The following is a 12,342-nucleotide window of genomic DNA, read 5'->3' on the forward strand; positions in this document are numbered from 1 at the left end:
AAAGTGGCACATCTACACAATGGAATACTGCGCTGCTTTGAAAAAAGAAACAACAAAAAAACACCCTAACCAGTTTGGCTCAGTGGATAGAGCGTCACCCTGCGGACTCAAGGGTCCCAGGTTTGATTCCAGTCACGGGCATGTACCTTGGTTGTGGGCACATCCCTAGTAGGGAGTGTGCAGAAGGCAGCTGATCGATGTTTCTCTCTCATTGATGTTTCTAACTCTCTATCCCTCTCCCTTCTTCTTTGTAAAAAATCAATAAAATATATTACAATAAAAAAAATAAAAATCATCATTCTCCCCTTAAAAAAAAAAAAAAGAACTCCTATCACTCTCAACAGCATGGATGGACCTAGAGAGCATTATGCTAAGCTATATAAGCCAGTCAGAGAAAGATAAATATCACATGATCTCACTCATCTGTGGAATATAATGAACAACATAAACTGATGAACAAAAATAGATACAGAGAGGGTATGGGGGGAGGGGTAAGAGATCAATCAAAGGACTTGTATCCATGCATATAAGCATAACCAATGGACACAGACACTAGGAGGGGTAAGGGAATGTGCTGGGAGGTTGGGGTGGCTGGGGAGAGGTCAATGGGTGAAAAAGGAGACATATATAATACTTTAAACAATAAAGAATGAAAAAAAAAGATTAATCATGTCTGTATTATTTGTAGGAATGTAAACCACATAAAAGTATCTATTCTGGTGTAATCACAAATCTATCAGCAGAAGAAATGAGCTATTCTTCTCTTTGAGCCTCACCCAGATTGCTGAGCCAAAGACTGGTGAGCCAATAAAGTGGTTGTTTTAACTCAGTGAGTTTTGTGGTGGTTAGTTATGTGGGGATAGAATGCTGTTACAGGTATGTAACAATCTCACATTGTAACTGTGGATTTTTTCTATTTTTCCTTATAGTTCTGTCAATTTTTACTTATTTCTTAAAGGCTTTATTAGGCACATACATGCTCAAAATTAATCTTTTATAATTTTGTAGACAGCCTCTTTATCCCTCTTAATAATTTTTCTCAAAGTCTATTTTTTCTGCTGTTATCTTTTTTCTTACTTTTAATCTTCCTGGATCACTGTTTGGGTTGTGTTACTAGCGTTTTTTTTTTATTCTCTATCTATTGTGACAGTTTTGATATTTAAATGAAAGATTTAGTCCTCTAATTTTATTCCAGATATGGAAATGAAGCCCAGAGGTAAAAACCAGGCTGGTCCCAGGCTTCCAGTGTCCTAGTTCAATATTTGCCCATTATGCAGGCTGTCTCCAATAAAATCCAAGTCCCTTCAAGACAAACAAACATTGGAATTTCATGTCCCTACACAGAATCAATGCTGATGTCTTACAGAATTGTAAAGTAGACTGATCTATGTAATAATGTTGCCCTGTTTATTTAATATTGTACTGTAACAGTTTCTTCCAGTTGATTAATGATAATGATGCTTAGTGAGAAATCAGAATTGACTGACAGCATTTTTGCCAGAGAGAACACTAAGTATATTTAATATGTTGCTCATAGCATTGAAATTGTATTCTTTTCTTCAGGTTATATAATCTGTGCATGACCTCATGCAAATTAGTATACTATATGAAGGTATTTCTACTGTCCTATAAAAATACTGACAATTAAAAAAACAAAAATCTGTCTTACTTGTTCTGCGTTTTCTTTGTTTGTTTTATTTTCCTCATCCTCTTCTTCCTCTGGTTCTACTGGAGCAGGAGTCAGTGATGCCACAAAATGCCATAGAATATCATGGAGAGAAGTTGTTTGGATGACATTGCATAGAAGCCAGTTGAAAGCCTGAATAAACAATGGTTAAATGAGTTCAGGATGAAAAGAAAATATATAAGTAAAAAAATTCAGGACTTTTCTTAATTGGAAACAAAGTACCTCCAGATTAAGTGTTTCAGGGAAGACTAGGAAGCCTGACCTTTGTTTCACTGAAATACACTGAACTTGAAATAGTCACAAATTTTGGTCCTAATTTAAAAAACTAATAATAATAGGAAAAATAATACTTATAAAATGCAATACCAAAACAGTTTTTTAAACCACATTTTATTTTAAAAATTTGTCTTAATTAACTCAAACACATTTTTCCCCCAGCTTGCATTTAGGATCAACATAGACCGTTTCTCAGGCTCAACACAAGCTACCATTTAATTAAATATATTTATTTGTTCCCATCAATAAAGTAGTAGGTTATTATATGTGTAATAAAGAAAAAAATTTACTATATGTAAGTCTATGATATTCAGCAATCCTATGATTTCCAGAGAACAGAGACTCAGATAAATTATAATTGTTAGGTTTATAACTCAAAAGCATTATTTATCCTCTTTGCATGATCATTCTAACTGAAATAACACTGTGATAACAAAAACTTTTTCAAAGATAATACAAGGATTCAAATAATAAAGCAATGTAGAAATAAATTTCTTTCGAATGCTTACATATGGAACTCTAAAATCATTTCTATTCATAAACTTAAGAGTTTAATTTTGATGGGAACATTTGATATTTTCAATTGGCTAATGTCTCTTAACTTATTGCAATTTCTGTTTGGTAAAAAGGTGACATCATTAAATAGAATCATCACATGATTTGTATGATCAATGAATCAATAACCACGCTGATGTATTCATACCTCCATAGCAAAAACTCGACAAGCAGATTTCCTTAGGGCCTGTTTCATTGCTATTTCAAGACCTTCTAGATCATGATGCTGTATAACAAAAGCTAAAACTGGCCATTGGAAATTTCGTTCTCCTTTGGAAAGAGAGCTGTGGGCTGAGATTAGCCGGGAAAGCTCAGGAGATGGATGTCTCAAGAGAGAAGAACCAACTTCTATTAAGAAAAAAAGGTATTAATTTTCATAGGCAATACATCAGGTTAATATACTTAAGATTATATTTAAAAATAATAGTATCTAACTTATTCACTTTAGAGCTTTGGGATTTTTTTTTTCACTTCACATAAATCACAATGACTTAAATATTTCTTGAGGCTTAAAAAGATTAAATATCTTACTTTCTTAAAGTCATACAGCTATTAAGTTGTAGGGGGCAAATTTTGAATCCCGGGTTGAATCTAAAGTTCATGCTTCGAAAACACTAAACACTAAGTGATTTTTCTCCTTAAATGAAATCTGTATTTCATCCCCAACATTTTCTAAATGCTTTGTAATGAATATGCCTCAATAAAAGCTCAAAAATATTTGTTAAATGAACACAGAAATCATTGGGGGATGCTCAATATTTTTCTTGAAGATCTTCAATAAGATAAAAAGTCATCTACCTATAAATATTAAGCCATATCTTCATTTTACTAGTGACCTACCTAATAACCATATTATCTTTTCTCTTGGTTTTCTTTCTTTACTCTTCGGACAGAGTCAACCATCCCCAATTTGTGTCTTGATACCAAATCCTCCAGATTACCAAACTTTTTTACTGATTAAGAGCTTCAAAACCACAAATTTTATTATCTGTTAGCTGTAAAGAGTTTAAGCTTCTATTGGGAGGGAGAAGATAACTGTGAAAGTATAAGTCCCTGGAACTGCTGGTTCACTGAAGCTTAGTTGAAGGGATAATGGTAGCAACATTTGGCTTAGATGCCTAACAAGTAAGATTTTAAATGTCAATTTATTCTTGAGTAATCACTGGATGATCTTTGGGTGTCTCTTTAAACTGAGATGCAAAATTTATGCCCTAGCTGGTTTGGCTCAGTGGATAGAGCATCAGCCTGCAGACCAAAGTGTCCCAGGTTTGATTCCAGTCAAGGGCACGTACCTTGGTTGCAGGCCCCTCTCTGTCCGGGGCCCTGGTCAGGGCCCTGCAGGAGGCAACCAATTGATGTGTTTCTCTCACATTGATATTTCTCTCTCTTTACCTCTCTCTTTCACTCTCTCTAAAAATCAATGGAAAATTATCCTCAGTGAGGATTAAAAAAAAACCAGTACAAAACAAAATTTAGAGAGGCACATTTAGAGCCATGTTACATAGAAGGAATGTCTACCACAATTTAAAATTAATCCATTTCTTTCCCTTCAAATATTGAATATTAAAAAATATCTGTGCCCTGCCAGTGTAGCTCAATGGGTGAGCATCGACCTATGAACCAGGAGGTCAATGTTAGATTCCCAGTCAGGGCACATGCCAGAGTTGTGGACTCGATCACCAGTAGGGGGCATGCAGGAGGCAGCCAGTCAATGAGTCTCTCTCATCATTGATGTTTCCATCTCTCCCTTTCTCTCTCAAGTCAGTAAAAATATATTAAAAAAAAAATATCTGGAAATAAAACTATTTGGGTTATTCAATCTTCCCTTTTTATCTTTATACTTACCAGTGTCTCCACTGTTAACTCTTCTTCTAGGAATGGCTTTAACTCGTGCAGGCAAAATGGAGTGTTGTTTATCATATTCAGAAGCAACAACTGAGTATGATCTTTGGAAGACAGTTCGCTTTGCAAGATCAGTATCAGTTATGGGACTAGTTTCCAAACTGCAGATAAATTCAAAGCCAACTTAATATTCTCTCGTTAAGTAGTGTAATGAGAGGTAAAAAACTAGTTTTTAGCATTGCAGTTATATTATAGTTAGAACAGTCTATATGAGAACTTAGTGATTTTCATTCAGGTTAAAGTAAACTAACATTTTTTTCTATTAACTATACCACCATTAAAAAACACTTGTAAAGTTATTAAGATGGTTATATAATTTCCTTTATGTGGCGTTTTATTAAAAAGAGAAGTAGCTTCCCTTCCTTTTCCTCTAAGACAAATTTACAAACTGTTCTTTTCATGTGTTCTTTTTTTCTGTCACCTCATTCCAAAATGTGACATTAATGTTCACCTTGAGTTCTGGAGTTATTTCTTTTCCATCATTCAAGCCATGTTTGAATCTTATGTCCCTCAGTAAATCTTATATATTTTCTAGTTAGTGGCTAACCCCCTCCCCTGGCCATTTTCTTAACTTACCACCTCTCTAAGTGCGTGTACGTTCTTGTTTGAATGGACAATAAATGTTGTACATAACTGACTGGGGTTAATGTGCCTAGATGTTGGTTTGGGCTGCTTGATTCCTGAATGACCAGGGTATAGGGATGTGTTAATTTAATTTTTCCTACAAAATACTTCATTTATCTACCTTGTTTCATAATCATTGTCAACATTATTCAATTCCACATAGCTAACTGAAATCTTTGACTAAATGTATCAGCTTCTCAATTGACCTGTCAGATTATCCTTGCATGTTTACCATGTCATTCCTCTTTTTTAAAAGTCTTAGTGGTACCCAGTTCGCTCTGTATTACATTTATATACTTCTATTCAGTTTCCAAAAAGCTCTTTATTCTGATACTACTATACCTAATTGGGGGTGAGTGGGTAGGAGAAAATTGTAAGCAATATTTCAAGAAATTCAAGATTTATTTTCAGTGCTTCCTCTCTCATGTAACTTTCCCTAAGTACTGCCTCAAAGTGCCCTTTCTCTAGTCTGGTTTACTACAGCACTAAATGACATCATATAACGGGAAGTTTTACTATTACTTCATTAGTGGTTTTTTTCAACTAGTCTGCTTCTGCTATCAAAGACCCTGTACCTTACTTCATGTATGTAAGGCTTTTTCTTACTGCTCTAATAGCAGAGCTGACTCAATGTCCTTTTTGAGATGGAAGGATGTACTAAAAAACTTCTAGACCATTCTTTTTCAGCTGTCATTCTTCCAAACCAAACACTGGCTATTCAACAGAGAGGAGAGAACCCAAATACCTTGGTGGCATAGACTTCATATTGCTCTCTGGCTCTTCAAATACATTAGGACTTGCATCAGGAGTTACTGATATGTACGGGGCAGGCACAGATGTTGAACGGAGATATCTCATTTCATCCTGAAATAGGTTGTCATCTTGATAGCCCACAAAATTTTCATGATGATGCCTACATTAAATCAAACCCAGTAACTTTAAGTATGAAGGCAATACAGACAGTTTCCATTTTCAATCTCCTTCGTAAAAGCAAAAGCAGCACATTTAAATCTATATGAGTGAAGTACTAAACTAACCACAGATGTAAATAGAAGGATATAAAAGTCGGACAGTTTTACACACAGATATTCCAGGTACCACAAACATTTCAAAACCTAAATTGAATTCATTTTCTTTCCTTTTGAGAGCTTTTATCTCTTCTGGTATTTTGGTGAATCATCCCACCAATTATCCAGGGGCCTAAGTTAAAGTATCTCAGTGCTGTAGTAGGCTTAGTCCTCAACCATGACCCATCACTCAGGCCTCTGAGTGCTAGGTTTCCTCTCACAACCATACTTTCTTCTCATTCTCTATCATCACTGCCTTGGTTTAGGCCCATGTTTCTTGCACAGTCACCTTTTTGGTAGGAACATATATGAGTCAAATTTGAGGAAGATTAGATATGTAAAATGTTCCATGGGTTGAGGGAATGTCCATTCCCCAGAGAGCTAAAATTATAAAATCCATAATTATGGTATGCTAGCATTTTTACATGTTTTACAATTCTTTCCTTTTCAAACTGGAACAGAGTTGTTAATTTAAGTCTACTAAGTGGTCTGAATGAAGCTAAAGATTTTTTGCTATTGGGATATCTGATGATTCCATCTTGGTCTCAAATATATTTAGTCTTATACCCTGACATAACTCTGTTACACAAAGAGGACAACATTGCCAAAATGAAATTGTTGGCTGGCAAGTTATGCCGGCAGGGAATTTCTAAAATCTTCGTCACCCAATGAAAAAAATCTGAACTTGGTATATGAAAGGCTGTTTTAGAGTGTCAGTGTTTAAGAGTGTGAAAGTACAGACTGTACCACCCAAATCCAATATGGCATATTATTTATAGGCTCCCCTCCATCTTCAGTAATGCCCTTTCATCCAGTTCCCACATTAGCAGCTGAGTGATCTAACTGCAAACCAGTTCATGTATTTCCCTACTTAAGATTCTTCCACTGTTTCCTCTGTGGGGTAAAATCTAACCTTAGCGTGGGCGATAGGGCCCCACATTACTGGGTCTTGGGTAACCACTTCCAGTGGCATTTCTATATTTCTCCCAGTAGCCAGTTTTAATAAGCCTGTGAATCCTTAAATGTGTAATGCTATTTCATCATTTGTGTTTTCACACACGGTTTACTCTGTCAGGAACACTTTCCTCCCATTACCTATTTGATTTAATTCCTATTTATCCTTTAAGACTCTTGTAAAGGGTCAGATTCTCTGGTCCTAATCTCCTGGGGAAGATTCAGTACCTCTCCATATTGTATGCTCTAAGAGCATCTTGTACATACTTCTAATATAGTACTGACTATATAATATTTTTAATATTTTATTTACATGTCTTAAATGTCCAGCGAGTATGAGCACATGGAGGCCAGAATTTTATTATACTCATCTTGGCATCTTCAAGGTCTAGTACAAAGCTGGTACCCAGCTGGTATTTATTTAAATAACAGAATGAATAACTTTTAAAAAATTAAAGAATTTTTTAGGAAATAGTTTTTTCTACTTTAGCATTGACCCCTTTTAGCAGAATGAAGTCAGCCTACCAAAGAATACAAGATAGCTAAAGTCTTACTTTCTAAGACATGTTTTTATATGAATAATAATACAAATTGACATAGTATTTACAAGTTTTTTTTTTTAAAAAAAACACACCTAGTACTTTCAGGTGTGTCCCTAACCAGTCAAATGCTGGTCAAGGCAACTCAGAATATGAATTCCGGGAGGTCTCTTTATTCTACACAATGTGTTAATATAGCATGGATATTCAGAACATGACATTAGTTAATCAACAACAGCTGTTAATCACAAGCGATTAAATAAAAAACCCAGTTATATTACCTAGCTAATGTCTGCAGGTAAAGACAAGGCATTTTAACAGGAAGATCCTCAGAAATACCCTCTTTCACGCTGGGAAGCTGAGACTGGAATGGCTTTGCAGGATAACACAGAATGCTCGGCTCGGCTGCACTGCTCAGAGACAGCAGGAAGAGTGCATTTGCTTTAATCACCTGGTGAGCTTCCATAGTGGGCAAGGCACGAGGAGTCTTGACTTGCATTGGCTTCCTCCTAGATTGTTTGACCTGGCAACAGAAAATGTGTAGTGGTCTTTTCCTACTTATATTCAAAATCTTATTTCATAACCTAAGTATTTTGAGTCTGTAATACAAATTAAACACTTGTAGAATCATTTAAAAATAATAACAGTGACTACCAAAACAACATTCACTTCATGCTTGTCCTGAACTGATTGAAATTATTTTATGTTGAAGATAAACTATACATCTCTTATGTCCTTGGGAAAATTAAAAAGCTAACTAGTAATATCTAAATGGAATTATTTAAAAAAAAAGAATCAATAATCTCTCTCTGTATGTACATATTCAGCAAAAATTTTTAGTCAGGTGTAGCACTATTGTGAATGATCTTGAGTTTCCATGAGTTCCACAACACAATTAGGGATTAAGAAAAAGAGGAGATAAAGAGTACAAATAGAAAAGGAAAAAGGAAAAGAGGGAAAGTTGAGAGAGAGGGGAAGGTGAAGAGAAAAGCTATGTATATGTGTAGAATTACATAATAAACATCTGTTAATAAGGCATATGTGCCACAGGCTAGTTGTCGTGTTATCATAGATATAATTTATTTTTGTAATAAAAATAGCTGGCCTAGCACAAATGTTAAATTTGTATATTAGTCCAGTTATAAATCTGGTCTTTAATTGAATTTATGTGGAGTTATCTGATGTAATATGATCATAAAAATATTTTTATAAGGTTTATCTTTATTATTAACAGTATAACCAGGACAGAATAAAAATACCTTCTCCCTTGCAGCAGCCTGTTTTTCCCGGAGGTATTTTTCTCTGCAGCGATCACATACCAGATACCAAGTGCTTCCTCCTATGCCACCATCACCACAGTTACCAGCCCATCCTCCACAAAAATGCCCAATGCTATTGTAACCTTGTCCACCAGCATAACGGCCACAACCTTGAAACAAGAACAAAGCAAGTGACCTTAGTAGTCTGATCCTTGCCATTTATACATTAATGACATATTTACCTTCTCAAGTAAGCAATATAGTGAAGCAAGTATCTCACTTTTTTTATGGCTATTAACAATGTCAGAAAAACTGATTACCAAAAAGTAATCAATTAAATGATAGCTAAAATAGTCCATACAGGCAGGTGGAAAGAAATATACAATGTGCAATCTGGGTACATTTAGATTTACATAAGTATGCCAATAAAATTAAACAAAAGAGGAATAAAATGTTCTGTAAAAATGATATATTTTAAGGAATCACATATTTTATAAAAGGTTTCAGGTATAATATATAGAAAGAGAAACCTTTTAACCAAACTTGTAATGGGTAAATTTTGGAATACTAATCAATTGTTATAAAAATCATTACATTTAACTAAAATACAGTCTTCTGATAAAACAGTTGATATCACTCCCCTAAATCAGTATAACATAGTTTAGTTTGCAATTTTGAACAGGAAAACCTGAAACCAAAGTAAACCTCATATTGGGAACTTTCCTCTGTGTATGGACATGTCATGATTTCTACTGTGTGACATACCTTAACAGCAAGATTTGGGTAACACAAAACATTTAAAAAATAAACAATGTTTCAAAATGTAATATATTAAAATAAAATAGTACTAAATTGCCTTACCTATTTTTCACAAAAAAACTCGTTATAAGATACTATAAATTCTGAGCCAGTTTCTCTGTATTTTAACATAATTTATAGAACATTTCAAGTTAAAAATACCTATTTAGTATTTTTATAAAAAGTGCTTATATATGTTTAATAATATCATTTACCTGGGTGAGCCTGTCTCATATGGTACGTCACTGGGTATGGATGTGACTCTCCACACAGCTCACAGATGGTATCTTTCTCTGGTCCTCCCACTGCCAGCTGGGCCATCTCACCAAATAAATTACCCCTGGGCCGAACTTCTGCCTTTTCTTTTTTCTTTTTTTCTTTTTTGGCCTTCTTATTCTCTTTTTCACACTCTTTCTTTTTAAGGACTGCACAAGAACCAGGACTTGGAAAAATCATATTCTGGGAAGCTGCTTTGATAGTAGCCAAAGAGATGTCTTCCCAGAAAGCCACTAAATGTTGTAAAGTTAAGGGAAGAGGAGATTTAGACTTCACTGGGTGGTGCATGGACATTTCAAAAGTGGCTTCAGTTTTCCCATCCTCACATTTTTCATGCAGAGGTGGCTCCTTAAGCATAGACAACACCTTATTTTTGTTGATACTACCCATTTTAGATATATCTGGTCCATGAGGTGCAATATTAAACATATTCAGAGCAGATGATATTTCCAGTGAGTGTCTATTTTTTAACTTGGTTTCCTTTTCTTCTGTAGGTTGTTGGCTGTTTAAACTACTTCTTATAGGGGCATGTTCTTTGGAAAGTTCAGGATTAAATTTTAAGAAAGAAGAACAAGCCATTGCATCGTGCACTATGCCTTCGTGCCACAGGAAAGAGGCAAAGACTGCTCTGGCACACTCGGCCACAGAGGGAGACATGGCTTGTTTGGCTGGCTCTAAAGGTTTGGCTCCATCTCCTTTGAAGAGAAAGCTGGATTTTTCCTTTTTGGGCCTGGTGTGTCTATTAGCACATTTTCGACTTATTTTGGGGGATGCTCTCATGTCCTGTTCCTCTTTCAGTGGGGCTTTTCCTATGCTGAAATGAACTTTATTTGAACCTTCTTCCCCACTCTTAAATTCACTGCTTTCATCACAGGTACTATCTGTTAGACTGTTCGTTTTTAAAGTACTTGAAGTGCAGACTTCAACCACCTCACTGTGAAGGTTTTCTTGTACCACATGGGGAGAAGGAGCTCTATTTTCGGATCCGGGGGAATCTTTTGAATCCTTTGGTACTTGTTTTGGTTTTGGTGATGTTGATCGTCCCCTTAATGGTTCTGTGAGGGGCATTTTCTTCTTGCGGAGGGTATCTGGATCAAGTGTGTAAGAGTCTGATTTGGAACGTTCCCGAGGAGGATCAAGTTTTGTCTTAACAGGAGTGGTACTTTTTTGAGGTAGATTTTTATCATGTGGTGAGGAGGAGCGGGGAGAACTAGCACCAGATGGGCTAGACCGATTGGTTGGGAGAGTCTTTGGTTTAGGAGATGATGACCGAGAACCTGGTCCCGGGGATTCAGCTCTGAAACTAGAAGACACCCTCCCATCAGATTTCAGCGTCTGCAAGGTGTTATGGTTGGGGGACAATGACCTACTGTGAGAATCTGACCTCAACTTCGCAGCATCAGATTTCAACATGAGGGATTCACTAGCTGATAAACCTTCAGTGCCCCTTGGTTTCTTTGGATCAGCAGTAGTCCGGCTCATACGTCCATCAGGTTTAACTGATCTGCTGTGCTTGGAGGACAGTTCGGATTTTCCTGATGTAGTGACTGGTCTAGAAGATGTTGAGATAGTTCCTCTGTCACCTGTGTGGTCCATTTCATAGTAAAACTTGTTAATAAAATTACAACTTACTGATAATGTAGTCACTGATTTTAAAAAAAACATAGCTAAAACATTTATATTGCTTGTCACAGACAAAAAGACTTGAAAAATAAAGGAAAATATTTTTCATAAAATTTCTATTACATAATTATACAACCATTTCCACCAAAAACAATTTTCATGGATGCAAAACAGACTGAACAAACAGTAGCTATGCACCAATATGAATTATCCACCATATCTGAACCTCAGCCTTAGAAGAATTAGTGAGAATTTAAATTCAGTGAGAGGCTAGAAAGAAAAAAAACCTAACTACGTTTTTTTGGGAATAAATTACTGGGAAAACATATGTGTTTTTTAAATATGAAGTAGTTGAGCTAAATTTCCAGTACAATGATATCTCCCATCGTTATTAGGGATGTTAATGGTGCAAGTCTTGTTAAATTAGGAAACTGAATTTATAAACACATTTATCATTTTCAAGTCCACAAACAGATACAATTAGGTTAAAATAGAACTGCTAAGGAGTCACTAAACTTTAATGCTTGAATTACAACAGTTTATAATTAACATATGAATGCCCAAAGGTTTTGGCTTGCTTGTGTGTGTGTGTGTGCCTGTGTGTGTGTGTGTGTGTGTGTGTGTGTGTCCGTGCATGAAGGTGCACATATGTGTGTGTAATCACACTCTAGCTATCTACAGGTCAAGGCAATGTTGCTACAGAATCTGACCTTCTGATGGAAGGTCTGCAAGAACTGTTATTTTTATCTATTACTCTTCACAGATGTAATGTCAGGAATGAG

The 12,342-nt window shown here is 35.6% G+C and overlaps 1 protein-coding gene across 20 annotated transcripts in view; it reads right to left on the reverse strand.

The window, feature by feature from the left end:
- MYCBP2 (MYC binding protein 2) overlaps positions 1-12,342 on the reverse strand; it is a 300,050-nt gene that overhangs the window by 41,509 nt on the left and 246,199 nt on the right. For all 20 annotated transcript variants that reach the window (XR_009451352.1, XM_059684877.1, XM_059684883.1 and 17 more), the window contains 7 exons: positions 9,877-11,520; positions 8,864-9,033; positions 7,886-8,127; positions 5,790-5,957; positions 4,364-4,521; positions 2,667-2,866; positions 1,670-1,819 (listed from right to left, as the gene is read on the reverse strand). Coding sequence is in view for 19 of the 20 variants with exons in the window: in XM_059684877.1 (XP_059540860.1) it covers positions 1,670-1,819; positions 2,667-2,866; positions 4,364-4,521; positions 5,790-5,957; positions 7,886-8,127; positions 8,864-9,033; positions 9,877-11,520 (2,732 nt within the window). In the remaining variant the exon portion in view is untranslated. The remainder of the gene's footprint in view (positions 1-1,669; positions 1,820-2,666; positions 2,867-4,363; positions 4,522-5,789; positions 5,958-7,885; positions 8,128-8,863; positions 9,034-9,876; positions 11,521-12,342) is intronic.

Source organism: Myotis daubentonii, chromosome 2 (assembly GCF_963259705.1).
Source record: "Myotis daubentonii chromosome 2, mMyoDau2.1, whole genome shotgun sequence".
Lineage (NCBI taxonomy): Eukaryota > Metazoa > Chordata > Mammalia > Chiroptera > Vespertilionidae > Myotis > Myotis daubentonii.